Source organism: Cygnus olor, chromosome 10, assembly GCF_009769625.2.
Source record: "Cygnus olor isolate bCygOlo1 chromosome 10, bCygOlo1.pri.v2, whole genome shotgun sequence".
NCBI lineage: Eukaryota > Metazoa > Chordata > Aves > Anseriformes > Anatidae > Cygnus > Cygnus olor.
This window is the reverse complement of record NC_049178.1, coordinates 15,653,804-15,670,225: the sequence shown is the minus strand read 5'-3', so window position 1 is coordinate 15,670,225 and position 16,422 is coordinate 15,653,804. Positions and strand designations below refer to the sequence as shown.

General features: G+C 43.0%; 1 protein-coding gene across 22 annotated transcripts in view; it reads left to right on the top strand.

The window, feature by feature from the left end:
- MAGI1 (membrane associated guanylate kinase, WW and PDZ domain containing 1) overlaps positions 1-16,422 on the top strand; it is a 324,538-nt gene that overhangs the window by 251,649 nt on the left and 56,467 nt on the right. For 5 of the 22 annotated variants that reach the window (XM_040568198.1, XM_040568214.1, XM_040568213.1 and 2 more), the window contains exons 5-10: positions 658-868; positions 4,395-4,477; positions 7,697-7,732; positions 12,001-12,058; positions 14,036-14,124; positions 15,135-15,227. In XM_040568198.1, the coding sequence (XP_040424132.1) occupies positions 658-868; positions 4,395-4,477; positions 7,697-7,732; positions 12,001-12,058; positions 14,036-14,124; positions 15,135-15,227 (570 nt within the window). Of the gene's footprint in view, positions 1-657; positions 869-4,394; positions 4,478-7,693; positions 7,733-12,000; positions 12,059-14,035; positions 14,125-15,134; positions 15,228-16,422 lie in introns of all 22 variants that reach the window. The other 17 variants (XM_040568194.1, XM_040568195.1, XM_040568207.1 and 14 more) reach the window with 6 other exon arrangements.

The window sequence follows — 16,422 nt, the reverse complement described above, 5'->3', positions numbered from 1 at the left end:
ATACTCCTGAGTGACTTTGGCTGGATGGATACAGTGAAGAGCCATGTAATAAACCTCTCTAGACAGTCAGAACAGGCACTTGTGAACAACATGTGGACGCACGGTGTGGTGCTGACATCCATTCTAATTTTTTTTTTAAGTGCACAAAAGAAGTTCACCATTATCTTGTTGGCTTTGAGCTTCAGGCTACCTTGTACACTTACAAACCCTCCTTTTGATCATTCTTCAAATGGGAAATTTTATTCTCCTAATCCCCGCGCCACAATTGGCGCAGCAGGAGTCAACCTGTAAGCCTGCTCAGAGCCCGTTGAACACATCCACATCAGTGAGCCCTGGCCTCAGACAGCCTGGAAGACTTTGGTGCCTCAGCAGGGCCTATTAGAGCGAACTCAGTAGCTGAGCACAAGCTCTGATTTGCGCTGGCAAGGCTCTGGCTGGCAGAGTGTGTGTGGGCAAAGCAAGCTCATCCCCGACTGCAAAAAGCCTGCAGTCTCTGCCCTCAGCTCAACTGTTTCTGTGTCGTGTGAATTAAAAGCAAGGAGAGGAAAATTCTAAGGATAAACCTGGAGAAGCAAATAGGAGGAGGAAAAAAAAGTTGAAAATTTATGCGTTCAAGTAATTCTAACTAATCTTAATGAAAAATTCTTTAATCCACAGCAGAGTCTGGTGACCAAGACGAGCATAATACGCATATCGTAAGAGAGACAGCCCCACCGTCCGTGCTTGATAGCCACACCAACGTTCCCACCACGGAACCATCTCAGAACCTCCCTCAATACCTACCTCCTTCTGCCGAGGACAACCTAGGTCCTCTGCCGGAAAACTGGGAGATGGCCTACACCGAGAACGGAGAAGTCTATTTTATAGAGTAAAGCACATTTTTGTTATTCTAATTCCATCTCTCCCCCCCTGGGTACACCTCTGTGGATGCATTGAATGTGAATTAAATATTTAGTGAACACGGTAATGTTGCAAAGCTAAAAGTTCTTTACTGCATGTGAAGGGCTTTTGCATTTCCTGATTGGATTAGCATCCAAATGACTCCCAAGTTCAAAGCCACGGGCAATTGCTTGTTTGATGAGGGCAGTTACAAAAGCACCAGACCCTTGGAAAATACGGGCCAGTTGTTTTCACGGGTGGAATGAAAGGTCCCGACTGAAAGGGCTGAGAGCTCATTTCTGGAGCCTGCCCCTGTGCGCAGTGCAGCAGAGAATTCCCCCGGTCACGTGCGGAGCCAGGGAATGGGCTTTGTGTGTTGTCCTCTTGTCAGAGCAAACGGGCCGAAGATGTTAACATGCTGCAGTGGTTTGCGGGAGGCTCGGCTCTGTGCAAAACAGGCACAGTGAGTTCAGAAAAGCACGGAGCACCTGGTGCTCTACAGTCTTCGCCTAAAAGCTCTGCGCTGTCAGCAGCTTTATGATGATATTGATTTTTTTTCATGCCATAAATAATAGTCCCTAATTATACTTGTCTAGATTTATTGAGATAGAAGTAACTTATAAAATGGGACCTGTTAGTGGAAGAGATTTCTTGCACAGAGCTTAGCTAGACATTAAAATTCAATTAGCTTATGAAACTTGAGCCCTTAGCTGCGCGGGTGGAGGAAGGGGTGAGGAATTGATTTGGGCCCTGATGATCTGTGTGACGCGGTACTGGAAACTGAGCCTCTGTGTGCACCAGAAGGCGGTGACCAGTTCACACAGAACCACCCCCTCTGCTTCCATCCCTCTGGGCACTCAGGAGGTGATCCTCATGGGCTCCCTCCAATCCGGGATATTCTGTGATTCTATAATTCTGTGATTCTGTGAGAGCTGTGCTGGATTAGGGCCGTATGGAGCAGTCCTCACCCATCATCGAGAGAGAGGACTTCTGCAGGGAGCCGAGGAGAGGTCCATCAGAGCAGGTTTTCTTTAGGCCGCAGTGGCAGCAGAACTCATTAGAGAAGAGTGCCAGAATATTGGAGAAGCTGGGGGAATTTTGAGCTCTTCACCAGCTGGGAGAGGGCTGCTGCAAAAAGGGCCAGGGTGCTCTCGGTTACCTGAGAGGCTCCACCAAGCCCTACTGCGCGCCAAAGTCTAGGAGGCACAATGCAAATCCTCATCTGCTGCATTTCAGATGAAACTGAAATGTGTTCATTATCCCGAACGCGGTGTTCTGCCCCTCATTATGTCCTCAGGGTGCCTCGTTCTTTGACGTACTTTCTGGCTTTAATGTATATAACACAGCCTGAGTAATCGCCCAGCCAGCCTGCCATTTTTCCCCCTGGAGGAGGACAGATGCTGAGTGCCAAATGCTGCCGAGGCAGTCGGTTGCTCCCTTCTGTGTCCCCGCATGGGTCCTGCCACCCTTCCTTACCAGTGCTTCAGGAAGAAGGGGTGGTGTTGCTGCCACCAGTTTCCCGCAAACTAAAATCCATCCCCACTGTATTCTCCATGCACGTTACCTGATAGCGGTGCAGGACTGAAGCACCTCAACTAATTTGTTAGACCTTTTGCAGGAGAATCGTGTACGTGATGGAAAAGCATAGCCTGCGTACCCATCTCGCTGTCTGATGTGAATCTCATAGCACACCAACTGCTTCCCACCCCGCAGTGCAGACTGACCATTTTGAGGATGCAGAGCACAGGGGGTGATTTTGTGCAGGGAAGTGTTAGTGCGGATGCAGCGCTGAGTGGCTGCAGTTCTATTAATTCTAAGGACAGCCTGAGCCTACAAACAATTTACTTTGATTTGTATCAAATTAAGAGAGCAAGCTAATGAGCTGTGTGGACCCAAGCTGGCTCAGATGCCTGTACCATCATCTGCAGCACGTTGAGTTTATCAAGTCGGGGTGCTGAAGGGAGCAGTACGGGAACATCTGAGCTGCTTGCACAGAACCAGCACAGGTCCAGGGGGGGCAGAGCTGTGTGTCGGATAACAGATCCTGCTGGCTTGGAGCTGAAGTGATTTGGCCCCTGAGATATGTTTCTGCGGTGCATTAGTTGGGATTTTCATTACCCCAAGTATCCCTGCCCCTCATTACCCTGCATGTAGATCTGTGCACTTCACAGGTCTGTCTCCTGAGCGTGGGATCTGAGAGGTGGTTAGCTAAATGCTTGGTGCCTCACCCAACCACGCAGTTGTGAGCCTTGGGTTAGCAAGGCAAAGTTGCAGGAAGTATGTAAATATTCAATTGCTCTCCTCCCACAGCTTTTTTTCTCAGCTAGGCTACAGGCTTCCTTATTTATAAGTTGTCAGAACCCCTCTGCTTTATTGCTGCTAATTTGCCTGACTTGCTCAATTTCTGCCATTCAGTTTTCCAGTTGGCGATTAATTGCTCTGAAGCGTACAGAAGCATTAAACGAGTTTGTTCTCCTGCCTTGGAAGGGCTGGGTAGCAGGATGTGTAAAACAAGGACCTTTTATTTGTGTTTTCGGATCCTAGGAGCAGGGCAGTCCCATGTTCTGGTAGTAAAATACAAGTTTGCTGGTCAGTTGTCAGCTCCTCACGGATCACAGCTCTCTTTACATCATTTCCTATGTCACGAGCCTGGTGTGAGGCTAAGGTTAAGTTTGTAAACCTCTCTGAGACCTTGAAGGAGAAGTAAATAGCATTACTATGGTATTGAAACCTAAAGCTCTTAAGCAGTGTTACAGGCTAAGTCAGAGAAATGATACCTCAGGGACCAGAGGTTTGTCTTTGCAGGTCCCCTCTAAGATGACATCAGGCTGCAGAAGAGGCATTGTATTACAAGCTTGTCTCTACATGCAAATTAAATGAAGGGAGAAAATAATTTCTAGAAAATGTATTTAAAGCTTTTTGGCAATGCAGCCTTCACCACTGGGACTGGCATCACGGTACTGCCAAGGGACTTGTGAGAAGGAAGAGTTGAAAGTGAAGCTGTTTGACTTCCATCAAAGGCTCTGACATTTTTGTGTGTGTAATTAAAAGTTGTCACTGGAAGTTTTGCTTTTGACTAACGCATGGGCCAAGTCTAAACAAATGTTAGGGGTCTTTTGCAGTGAGAAAGGTCACTGCATCTTTTGTGGAAGGGAAATTTCTGTCTTTTCATCGAGAGGCAAATGGCTCACGAGACAGTTCCTGGAACTGAGAAACAAACCACCAAGACTAAAGTTTGGAAATTCATATTATAATATTGGCAACTTTCACATACATCCTGCCAGTCAGAAATGCTAATTTTTGTATTTTAGCTTTTTGTTTTTCACCTTTCAATGCCAAGATTCATGCGTTTTGGTAGACTAGTTTGCAGAACATCAGATTGTAATGCTGCTTTTTCTGAGGTAAAAGTATGCCTTTAGGTCTATTGAATAATAAGGAGGATATATACTTTTCTGTCACTGATACTTCAGCTCTGGTTTATTAACAAAGGTCATATTTCCATTTTTGGTTTCCAGCCATAATACAAAAACAACATCTTGGCTAGATCCACGGTGCCTGAACAAACAGCAAAAGCCTCTAGAAGAATGTGAAGATGATGGTAAGAGACTGAAAATAGTTAAATAACGATGTGTTTCATCCTTTGGCTTTCTCCCTTTCCTTTTTCCCTTTTTGGTACTGTGTTCAGAAATGTGTAAATAATAATAAGATGGTTTATAAGTACATAGAGATAATATTGATTATGTTGTAAAATCACTGTCTGTGTGTGTAAGCTGTCGAGATGGCAGATCGTTTAATAAAAATCAGTGAGAGGTGGTCAAAGTGAGAGGCCTCTGTTTTTGCAAAGGCATTTAAATAGTCGCTGGTGCTGAACGAGCCTTGGAGCTCTCGAACGCTCACTCCTTGGATCGCTGTGTAGGAGGAAAGCGGCTGAGGCTCTGCGTGCTCCATTGTGTTACGCTTCAGCTGCCTGTTTTACATGAATTGAAAGAGTTGTGTTTTTATTTCCTTGTTTGAGCAAAAATAACTCAATTGCTTCACTTTTAATGTTAAATTCTGACAGCGCACTTAGTGTTGTGGTTGTTGAAGACAAGTTCCATTTGAAATTGTAGATTTCTGCCACTGATTGTTTGCACTGAGGTAATTTTGTATTCCTTGAGATGTTGGAAATGCAAGCCACTGTCCAATGTAGAGCAGCCAAATGCAGGACTGCTAAAGGAGGTTCTCTCCCTGCATCCTTAAGGAGGCACTGGAAGAAAAAGGGACTCATGATAAAAATAATTCAGACATTTGGGAAAAACCTATGTGGAAATTTTGGTCTACTGACCAGAAAAGGTGTTGATATTCTAGTGAATAGTTTCAACTAACACAATGCTATCATGGTAGACAGATAGTAAAAATTGAAAGGTTTACCTCATCAGTGTTGTTGCTGTCCTTGTAAAATTAATGTTCGTGATATGATTAACCTCCTACTGGTGTGAGTCAGCTCACTAGCGTTACGTTTTTATTTTGGAAAAGGACCAATTCAGCTCAACCTTTTTACCGGCAGGTTCAAACCTGGCCCCCAGAACTGCTGTTACTATTTCTGCACGTGCAGTTTTCCAACCTCCTCCTCTTCTTCACGTGTGAGATTTTGCAGGATGGGAGAAGTTGTCTGTGCGGCCTTCGCTGCCGTGACGAAGCAGGTCACCAGCTCTCTTGTGGGCAGTGCAGCGGTGTGCACCCAACCCGCGAGGATGTGCAGAGCTCAGGCACCGACCGAGCACGGGCACGCTGAGCTCAGACGCCTGCTTCACATCCTCAGCAGCTGGCGTCAGCTGTCAAGGAGCGAGCGGAGGGAGCTGGATTAATGAAGGCCTTGCTCTGGGCCTAAAAATGGATATGTCAGCGGGTAATCAGAACAGGAACAAAATTAAATCGGAGCATATGCAGGCAGAGCTCCCTCTTCCTTGCAGTTAAGCGTTGCTGGCAATTTAAGGAGAAGGTTGCAAAGTCTCAGCACAAGCCTTTTTCTTTCGGAGGGCAGTTTTCCCTCAAGCACAGCTTCTGCTCTGGCTTTCTGTGCCAGCGAGATTCCCGCTACGCCGATAGCCCTGGTGATGCCCCGCGCTGTGCTCTGAGCCAGGGCGAGGAGCAGCTGGCAGGATGAGCCAGCAGCGGGCGGCTGAGCAACTCCACTCAACAGTTTTACGTCCCCTTGCAGAAGGGAAAGTCTTTTAAACCTCTTGTCCTCTCAGCAATTACAAGACAAGCATTGGGATAATTTATTTAATTGGGATTGGAAACATGCAGCTGGGTAATTTATTGTATTTAATTCGTAATTTTACAGAGTTGCAGCATTTTTGTTTATCAGGTCCTTAAAATTAGCTAATTTCATCTTCCCACGTGCCCCTTCACTTCATTCACTAAGTTGCTCATTAATGAACATTTTTAACGTTCAGTAATTAAAACAGTTGCTTCCGAGGTGCAACCATGCACTGCACTGTTTTGCTTGGCTGCTCCGATCTTGCTTCACACATAAGAATAATTATATTTCAAAGCACTAAAAAGAGAGAAAATTATTTTTACTGCATCGTGGAAGTTTGACATTTTTTGGCAAGGGTCGCCGTCGGGTGTATTTCCACTGAAGTCAGTGGGACGCCTCCATTTTGTTTGTGTTCTGTGTGTGTGCGTGAGTTTTCAGGCTTGACCCCATCCCGTCTGTGGTTTTTATAAATGTTAGATGTTTTTTCAGACTTGTTTGGTGGCAGTTGTCTTGTGTTCTTTCTTCGTCAGGACGTGTGTCCCTGGCCAGTTCTGGGTAGGTTTGAGTTGTTTAGGCTATCAAAGGAAATTGCAGATCATATTTCATGTTAATGTTCCTAAACAACTGTTTGGGTAGAATCCGTTGCAGGTTGTGGAAGTGTTTTTAGGTATCCAAGTTTTCAAAAGCAGTGCCATGACACTACATCTTCTGTTTGCTTCTGTCATTCGTTTACGTGGCTTATACCTTACCGTACTAGGTCCAAGATTGTTTTTACCATCTTTGTTCTGGGTTTGTCATCATCCTTCATTTTCTGACTGCATTATTATTATTTATAGGCTAAGCAATACTTTAATCATCTGTGTCACTGTTAACTTATGAATATGGAGCAGATAATGATAAATGGAGCAACAGTGAATATTGATGGGTTTGTGTGTTTGAAAAATTGTGGTCTTTGTCCCAGGTGCCTCTAAAAATGGAGAATTCCTGTCTTTGCCTCACCAGTGCATCAGGACTTTGGTATGGGCCTGTGACTCCAGTTAAACGAGGCACTTTGCTTCGTGCCTATCTTAAATCATCCCAGCAGTTAAAATGAAGTCAATTGGACCTTGTATGCACACAAATCTAGGTACCTTCTTGAAAACCTTGCCACATTAGTTCTTATTTAGATACAAGGTTTATCCTCTCAGATTTCTTCATTGGTATTCAGGTCTGGCCTTCTGATAGATCCTTGTGTCTACAGAAAAGATTATGAAGGTCGGACCATGCAGATCTGAGGGAGAAGCTTCACTACAGAGAGAAGAACACAAATGTATTACCTTGCCACATCAAACCGTGGCATGAAAATAGTCAATTGATACATATATTCTATTAACGCAAGAACCAATTCTTTCATTATATACACGAAATCCATCAATATTCTGGTCACTGGAATGTGATAAATGGAAAGCTTGGGCTCAATCTGGAAAACTAGTGCTTGTTCTGCTGTTTGCTGGAGGGAATTTCTTGCTTGGTGCTGGTATCTGAAATTTTCTTTTAATTTTTTCTGTCTCATTTACTGCTCTTCCCTTGGAGAAGAAGGGGTACACACGGAGGAACTGGACAGTGAACTAGGTAAATCATCCATCTCTTGTTTTGATGTTTGACTTCAACTGCACAGTTTTAAGCCTTTAATTGCTTTCTCCTTTGTGTCATTTTGCATCTTTCAATTTTGTTTTTCATTTCAACAAGCCTAATTTAGCAACAAAACTTCCCTAGCCCATAAAGGTATTATTCTTCCCTTAGTATCAGATCTACAGTAGTTTTTGTACTGATTCAGAGTTTGAGGAAAGCTAGAGGGCCTTAATTTTGCAAAGTTTGTTTGAATTTGCTTCCTTCTGGACTCTGTAGAAGTTAGGGGCTTTTACATTGGTATCACTGGCTTCAGGGAAAGGTTCAAATGTGCCAAAGTTGAAATCAATTAGCTGAAGGACGAATATATTTGCCAGACAAGAGAAACAAAGTGTGATTTAGAAAGTTTAAGTATTACACAGGCTGCTTTTGCTGAGCTTGTGAATGAAATAGCAGAACATTTTGCCTCAGTAGGTGATTTTAAAAACATGATTTTCGGTGATGTGGTACATTTTTATTTGCTGCATCCTTTTGTGAAGTGTGCTGTCTTGATATCTAATCTCAGCGGTGCTAGTTCTGTTATCCTGATGGTGGGGGTAGTTGTTATTTCTGTTCAGCTATGCTCTAGTGCACTTTGAAAGCTGAAAGGCATAAGAGATTGCATAGGATTTTGTTTCCACTATTATTGCTTTAAAGAGGACTGTATTTACAGTTCATAGTTCTGCATACTGGAGGATTGTATTACCAGAGAATTAACCTCCGCTTTCTGTAATGACTTGCAAGTTATTCTGCGTCCGCTTTGGTGTGATTGATATGGCATTGGCAGCCAGCAGCTATTGACTCACTTTTAACACTTCTCCAGGAACTGTTCTTTTAGATAATATACCTGGAATAATGCATGAGAAGAAAGGCTGAAAAACAGTTGCAGAGAAACTCATTAATTGATAAGCCTGACCCCAGTTCTGCAGGCACTTAAACACACAAGTGTTTTGCTTGAACATCATGAGATGTTCTCTTTGTTTTAATGCAGATAAGCTTTATTGAGGTCACAGCCCATTGATATGCTGTTGAGATTAGCAAATATTGCAGTGTGAAGAAAGACATTTTCAAATGGTTCAGTTACAGCAAAGTTAGTGAGGGGACATGAAGACATATGGCCTACTCACTAAGTGCATCGGTGCTTAGCATTAATGTAGTGCTGCTGGATATTTAGCTCTGTAGTGTATCTGCAGGTTTTTTTTTTTTATAAATATGAGAAAATCAAAAATTGAAACATTTTTATACCTTTTGAAAGAGATGGACTGCATATGGAGCTATAGATCACCTCTCCTTATGTTATCACCTCTCTCTTTACGCAAAAAAATTTGCCTTTGGAGTAGAATTTGTCATACACTTGGGCAGATCCTCCTGGACTCACCTACGTGGGGAGCAGTATGAGCTGGGTACACTGAAGTCATCTCCAGCTCCTTTATGTGATGCGTGGGAATGACTAAAATCCCTGGTTGTTGGAGGATTTTCTTTGTAGGATTCCATCTATCCCATCTGTAGGATAGGATACTAAACAAGAGCATCTCAGTAGCATCTCTATGTATTTACCCCAGTCTTAAAAGTGTGAGATTGGATATTTGTCCATTGAATTTACCTGCTGACAAATTCTCTGAGTCTTCAGAGTGCTGCGTGGGTGTACCAAATTAAAAGCTGTATGGCTCACTCAGACTCCTAATGATGCAAAATGTTTTTGGAAATCTTAAATTTATGAAAAATTTTAATACGCTGGGTCATCTTCAGTTTGGCAGGAGAGGTAGAGAAAGGTGATGAATAATTTAAAGCAGCTGAGAAGCTAGACTGTGCAACATGGCATAAAAATTACTGTTTTGGATGGCTGTGGAGATTATTGGCATTAGAGAAATTTCCGTAGGCTTTTAGAAGTCCAAAAGTGCATTTACGTAATCAGCAAGTAATGTGTTAAAAATTGCCATTTTTTTTTTGTATTGCTACTTCTAGAAACCTAGGCACACATTCCTCAAATGGGAAGCTGCAGAGATAGAAAACTGTCCAGGAGCCTGAAATGACTTGGGCACAATACCAGTTTTGGGGTTAAGGAAAGTGCTGATTTTCTGACTTTCCATGAAAGTTCTTTAAAAGAAAAGGAAAAGTAAAATTTAATACGAAAACCTGTTGTGAACAGAAGCAAAGCAAAGCATTTTTGTTTGAACTGTAAAAATCAAAAGCACTTAATAGTCCAAAATCAACAAAAGCTACTAAGCAAGCAAAATTGTGGAAAACTCGTTTCAAGGCATTTGTACATTACATCTCCCTTCCCCCATTAATTCCCCCCACCCTACCCCACCCCCGGCTTGGTTGTTACCATACTACTTTCACCGCAGTGCAAATTAAGAATGAAATGGCTGCCACAACTTGCAATTTTCCTGATTGCTTGCTAGGTCTTAATTTAGCTGCACGGAAACTCTTTAAGCCAGCCCTGGAATGCTTTCACCATACGGGACTCCTTTGCAAACCAGAGCATTGTCTTTGCAAAAAGACTTTCAAGATTAGCCTTTTGCTTTCTAACTTCTACTCTCATGCAGTCGTCTTCCTTGCACGGCATGGAGAAATACCAGTTTCTGAAGCACTCATTTCAGATCAGTCTTCTGATAAACTTGTGTAGCACTCTTATGCCCAAAACTTAGCACTGGCTTGCATTTAATTGCTTATGTCTCAAGGAATCCAAAGATGTTAAACCCAGTAAGGATGAAATAATGGTAAGAATGAAAAACCTACCTTATATCTGCAAATAAGGCACATGTGGAGCAAAAACCCTGAAATCAATTTCATCTGATCTTCAGCCAATTCCGAACACAAACATAAACTTTGAGTAATTAGTCCATGTGTGTTTGTATAGATTCTGTTCGTCTCCAGTCTGGAGATGTTTCTATCCTTATGGCAACAGAGCTAAAGTCTGTTAAGGCAGAATTAGATAATTACATTTATTCTAATTAATTGGGCCATTGTTGATTGTATTGGCTGAGAAATTGATACCATTAATGAAAATAAACCTTTGCATTTGATAATAAACAAGCACTGATTATTTACTGTTGGTCTCGTCAGTTTAGTGATAAATTTTGAGGAATTATTTTGCGTCAGATATGTGAACTTACGTTATCTGGCAATGACTTTTTTAAAAGAATGAATGTGCAGAGGCTGTGGGGCAGGGACCACACTTGCACAGTCCGTAGCATGGTGGAGCTTTCTTTTGAGTTGAATTACAATATTGCATAAACGTACCACTCTATCTGATGATTATTTCAGTACCCGTAGCCAATGGGAACATTGTGTTCAAATGAGTGGGACAAGGATCAGGCCCTTAAGTAATACATACAGCTTTAATAACCCTCAGTTGGATGCTGAAGAGATTTTATTACATTCCCTAATTATAGCTAAAGTACTATATGCAGTCTAGAAAATCAACAAGAACAAAAGTGGATACATTTCCAAATGTTAATTTCATCTTCAGAACTGTTTTTTGTTAATTATGCTAATTAAAAAAGGAAACCTCTGTTACATGTGATTATGGCAATATGTGTTTTTACATTAAGTACTATGCAGTGAAATACATCTGTGTGTGCCAGCCCCACTTGGGTGGTTTCCATATGCCGGGTGTTTACGTTAAATTCCCTTTGTCCCGTTCCAAGATGCACGTTTACATTGGACTTGAGGCTGAGCAATGCAATGTAAATCCCTGGGAAATGTGTCAAAAATATAATTTTATCAGCAGTGCTGAGCATAAATGGCCCTACCCTGGTACAGAAGATAAAAGTGCTCTTTCTGTTAGCCTGCTACAATTGCCTGCTGTAACCTTACCCATCTTCATGTGCTGGTGTTAACATAAATCTGGCCTGTAGCCTGTGTCCGTCCATTTCTGCTGCAGTGCCTCCACCCAGGGCCACTCTGCCTGTGATGGTCAAGCCAGGAGGATACTTGAGGCACTCCCAGAAAGGAAATTTATTGATCATCTGTTCATTTGATGCAAAAAACAAATCTGAAATTGACTGGCTGGGGCATCTTCCCACGCTAACACGGCACCAATGGGGCAGGTTGAGATGTCAGTGCAGCGCTACGCCAGCCTTTAAAGAATGCTGTGATCATTCTGGAAAGCGTCTGTAGCAATATCTGAGCTGTTGCTGCTGCTGAGTGTATGCTGAGCAAGAGCAGGTACCTGCCAGAAAAAGATCCTGCAATGGAGGCTTCAGTAATGCTTTTTCTATTTCCAGAGTTGCCTGCTGGTTGGGAGAAAATCGAGGATCCCGTATATGGTGTCTACTATGTAGAGTAAGTGTTGCTCTCCGGGTCTGGGGTGGCTGGTGGGTGAAGAAAGGCTTTCCTCTGCCTTGCATTCCCCATCCTCGGGTGGGCTCTGCTCAGCACCCACCCTGCTCAGGGGAGGCAGGAGCACCCCAGGGGCAGGGCGTGCAGGAGGCCCAGCATCTCCCCAAATGCCTTCGTACATAGAGCACTAACAAGCGTGCAATCAGCCGAGCTTGATCCCTTTCATCCAGCACTCTGCTCGCAATACCGGCATGCAAAGCAGGCTGCCCGTTCCCCTCAAGTGGCTCCCGAGGAGGAATGGAGGAGCCTGCGTGGCCGCCCAGCCACGGCAGAGGTTCTTGCACCGGGCTGCGTTGCTGTGACTAGAGTCATGGGGTCAGGGCGACGCTCTCCAGAATTAGAACAGCTTCTTCTCCATCTAGGTGACAGACCGCTCCCTTGGGAAACTGGAGAGCTGAGTTTTGTTTCATCATTGACCCCATAAAATGAATTTTTAATTATGTGTATGCTCCTGTCTGCTAGGGTGGCTTACGATAGCCCTCAGAATAGACATGCAATACAATTTCTGCCTGCTTTGGCTCAGTTCTGACCCTACCATCTGTGCCTAGGGAAACAGGGTTAGCAAACTGTGTAATTAAGGCTTGACATTTATTTACCAAAGACATCGAGAATATTTTTCGGCTATTAAATCCCATGCCAAGAGGTCTTTCCACCCTTTTTTCTTGTCACTTTATATATACTTGCCTGGTAGTTCTGTGGCACTCCTTACTGCTGTAATTAAATAGAAAAGTAACAGCAATGAGACGTAAGTTTATTTTACTTACTATCTATAAGCTAGCAAGATGCTCATAATTTGAGCATTTGTCTCTGTCCCTTCCAATTCAGGCACTCCTCTATTATTACTTAATAGTTTTTTGAGAAACAACTTTATGATGAAAAAGTTTAAATTGTAGCACTTTTTGAAATCCTTATAATTATTCTTAAGTTTCTGAAGCTATCTTGAAATTGGAAACCTTTTACAAAATTCACGAACTAGGTTTTACCTGCTTCTTTGTTTGGTTAAATATTGATCTTTAGCAGAAAAATTCTGAACAGCACTCTACAATGCTTGTATCATAATTACTTGAAAATGTGTTTGCTTTTTAATAAAGACATGTGGGATAAAAGACTATAAAATGAAAAAGTCCTTAAAGGTAAACTTTGCCTTGGACACAAAGATGTGTGCATTAAGCAAATACAATTAACACTACCAGTCCCCTGGCAGTAGGAAGCGTTTGTAGTGGTGGAGAAACTTTTACTCTTGTGTTGTTTCTTTTTTTTTTTCTTCTTGAAATTGATAAGAAGTGTTAGCTCTAAACACTTTGTAAGGGTCAAAAGCACCCTAATGGCCCTTGAAGGAGAGCAGCTGATGTTTCACCAAATGCTGGTTTCAGCAGGGAGTGTTTGCTGGTGGCCAGTGCTGAATATTTTGATCCAGTCAGAGCCCAGCTTTTCAGCCCACAGCCTGCATCCCAGCAGATATTTTTAAGACACTCTATTAATAGTGTGCATTGATCAGGTAGCTGGCAGATGTTAGCAGGTATTGGGTTTGTGTTTGTTTTTTCTTTTTTTTTTTTAACTTCAGTGAGCCAGGGAACGACTGCACCTACGGGAATCAGATTAAATTGGGGATGATATAGGCCTGTCTTTTAAAATACAATCAGGCAAGGGCACCTTTCGTGCTTTAATCTCACTATTTTACAGAATAGATCATTATTTTAATGTATTTGAAGGAATTAGCCAGTGCATCGTATCAAGACTGAAATCCGCTTGTTTTCTTAAGTATGTTTTTGGCACAACTAGGTGAGCATTGCTCCACATAGGTTGCTGTTTGTATCATTTGGAGTTTTACTCCTTTCCTCAGCAGAGTTTAATACCTGATCGTCATTCCTGCTTGTCACATAAAGGATTTCCTAATTCTTTGCTCTCTTTCTTCCCCAGCCACATCAACCGGAAGACACAATATGAAAACCCAGTTCTTGAAGCGAAGAGGAAGAAACAGCTTGAGCAACAGCAACAGCCACCCGAAGGTTGGCACCACCGAGGGCTTGGTGGTTGGGGTTTTCTTGGGGGAATGTGCCTTCCCACACTTTGGCAGCACCGTGCCAGTGTTTTTGTCCTTCATTTTGTGGCCTTAGAGCATTTAAAGGCAAAATGACGTGCATAGAAAAGTTGCATGTGCCCTTCACATAAGATGAAGAAAATCTAAATCATCTAACCACTTAAATGTCCTAGCTTTCAGGCCTGTAATGGGGAGAGATGTTTTGGTTTTTTTTAATGACCTTTATTTCTGGGAAGTTTCTAGGCTTCCGAGAAATAATGAAAGTACACGTTTTCTTCTTTAATCTGCTGTATCGAGTAGCTCACTATAGCTGGTGTTGTTCCAATCTGCACTGGGACATGTAGTATACTGAAGGGGATGAGGAGCAGGCATTTTACACGTACAGTAGAGAAACCTTTCTACATGGGGGAGTTCTTGACCCAAGGATTTTGGATGTTGTCAAGCTCTAGTATCTAAAGTAATTTCATGATTTCAGAACGCTTTTTTCCTTTTTTTTTTCTTTTTTTTTTTTTTTCTAAAGCAGCTCAAATGCAGTGAGATGCCCGTGGGTTTATTTTGGTACTTTCATAGCTTTCCCATCCCTCATTCAACAACAGTTACTGTCCAAGGGGGGCATGATTTAGGCCTCAGCATTCCTCCTGCCACAACATCATCTCTTCTACTTAACAGTCAGGGTGAACAGATGTGGGCTGTGAGGAACAGATTTAATATAAATACTGAGACTACCTAGATGCAAATGAAGTCCCAAGTATGAGCGTGAGGTAGCGTATCCCAGCAGTTGACCTGGACACAGGGAGTCCTCCAGAACAGGTTTTTGAACATCCCATTCATTTTATTTCTTCTCTCCGTGACTCTTTCCACTCTTGCCATGCTTCTCATGTTTCCTGTGCTCAAACCTTACACTCCCAGTGTGTGTACGTGCACGAACTCGTAGTGCTGATGTGAAACAAGTAATATTTCCCTCTCTGCCCTCTCCAGAATGGACAGAGGAGTGTCCATCTCTCCCACCACCCGCTGCTCCAAACCATGTTTCAAACAACCAAGAGGCAGTTCGGGAAGCACCAGTGCAAGGTAACAACCTTGTGAAACCAGTTGTAAAAGTGCAACAAGTTTTTTTCACACAAATTAAATTCCCTCAGCCACAGTAAAGGGAGTATCTCCATGACTAGTGTCATACACCAGGGCATGTGCCTGCTCATCTGAATTACCCTAGGCTTTGAGACTAGTTGTTTCAAGACGACATCTGTTGCCAAATGTGAGAGGCAAATGAGATTACCTGCGTGAAAAAAGGATTGCAACTGTTCTCCCATGTAGTGTTCCAAGTCTTTAAAAAGGCATGAAAGCATGAGTTACATCGGTGGGTTTTAACAGCAACTGCTGCTGGTGGATGCAAGTGCAAATGGGAGGAGAACTTTTTCTACAAAGCTATATGGGTAAGCAAGGATTAGACTTTTATATCTTCTAAACACTGCTGAGTTTACAGTGTGGCTCTTATAGTAAGATCAAGAGCAAACAATTTTTTTTCTGTTTATACAGGGCAACCTTCCCTCCCCAAATCAACACAAAATCTTACCATATTTTAATATGATGAAGACACAGACATCCACGTGAAAATTTAAGTTTGAATGCCTTTAATGTGAAAGGGGTAGGAGCTGGGAGGGAGTGATGAGGAGGGAGTGATATTAGGTCCAAATACTGTGGACCTACTTTGAAGTTGAATTAAATGTGTACAAGCACTATAGGGTATTACAGCCCTTTTTATTAGTGTCGGTGGTCTGTGTAAGGCCAGCCCCTCACAGACCAGTGGCTTGTCTTAAAAACCTTGCCAGACAGGACAGGAATCATTCCTGGATTAGCAGCATGAGTGGAAAAGTTGTTGGATCAGGTTGCCAGCAAGAGCAGAGTTTCACGTGTACCTGCTGCAGTACAAGTGCTCTCTGGTTACAAGTGGCTGTAAGTAAGCTGCATCTTTAGCGACATCTAAATTGCATCGCACGTGTGCAGCATTGCCCTGGTGTGCAGGAACCAGAGGATGAGGAAGGTGAGAGAAGGGGACACAGGAGCAAGTCATCCTGGCAGAGCCGCGGGAACAGGCCCCAGGAGCTGGGAAATAACTCTCTAGCTCTGCAGGTCAGCCACGGTCTCCAAAGGCAATTCTCACAAGTGAGATCCTGGGTTGCCTTTTCTGCCATGAAGAGCCAGGGCGTGCTCTCTGCTACAGGTGGCAGCAGATCTGACCTTCTGAAAAAGCTGTTCCCGATTTGAC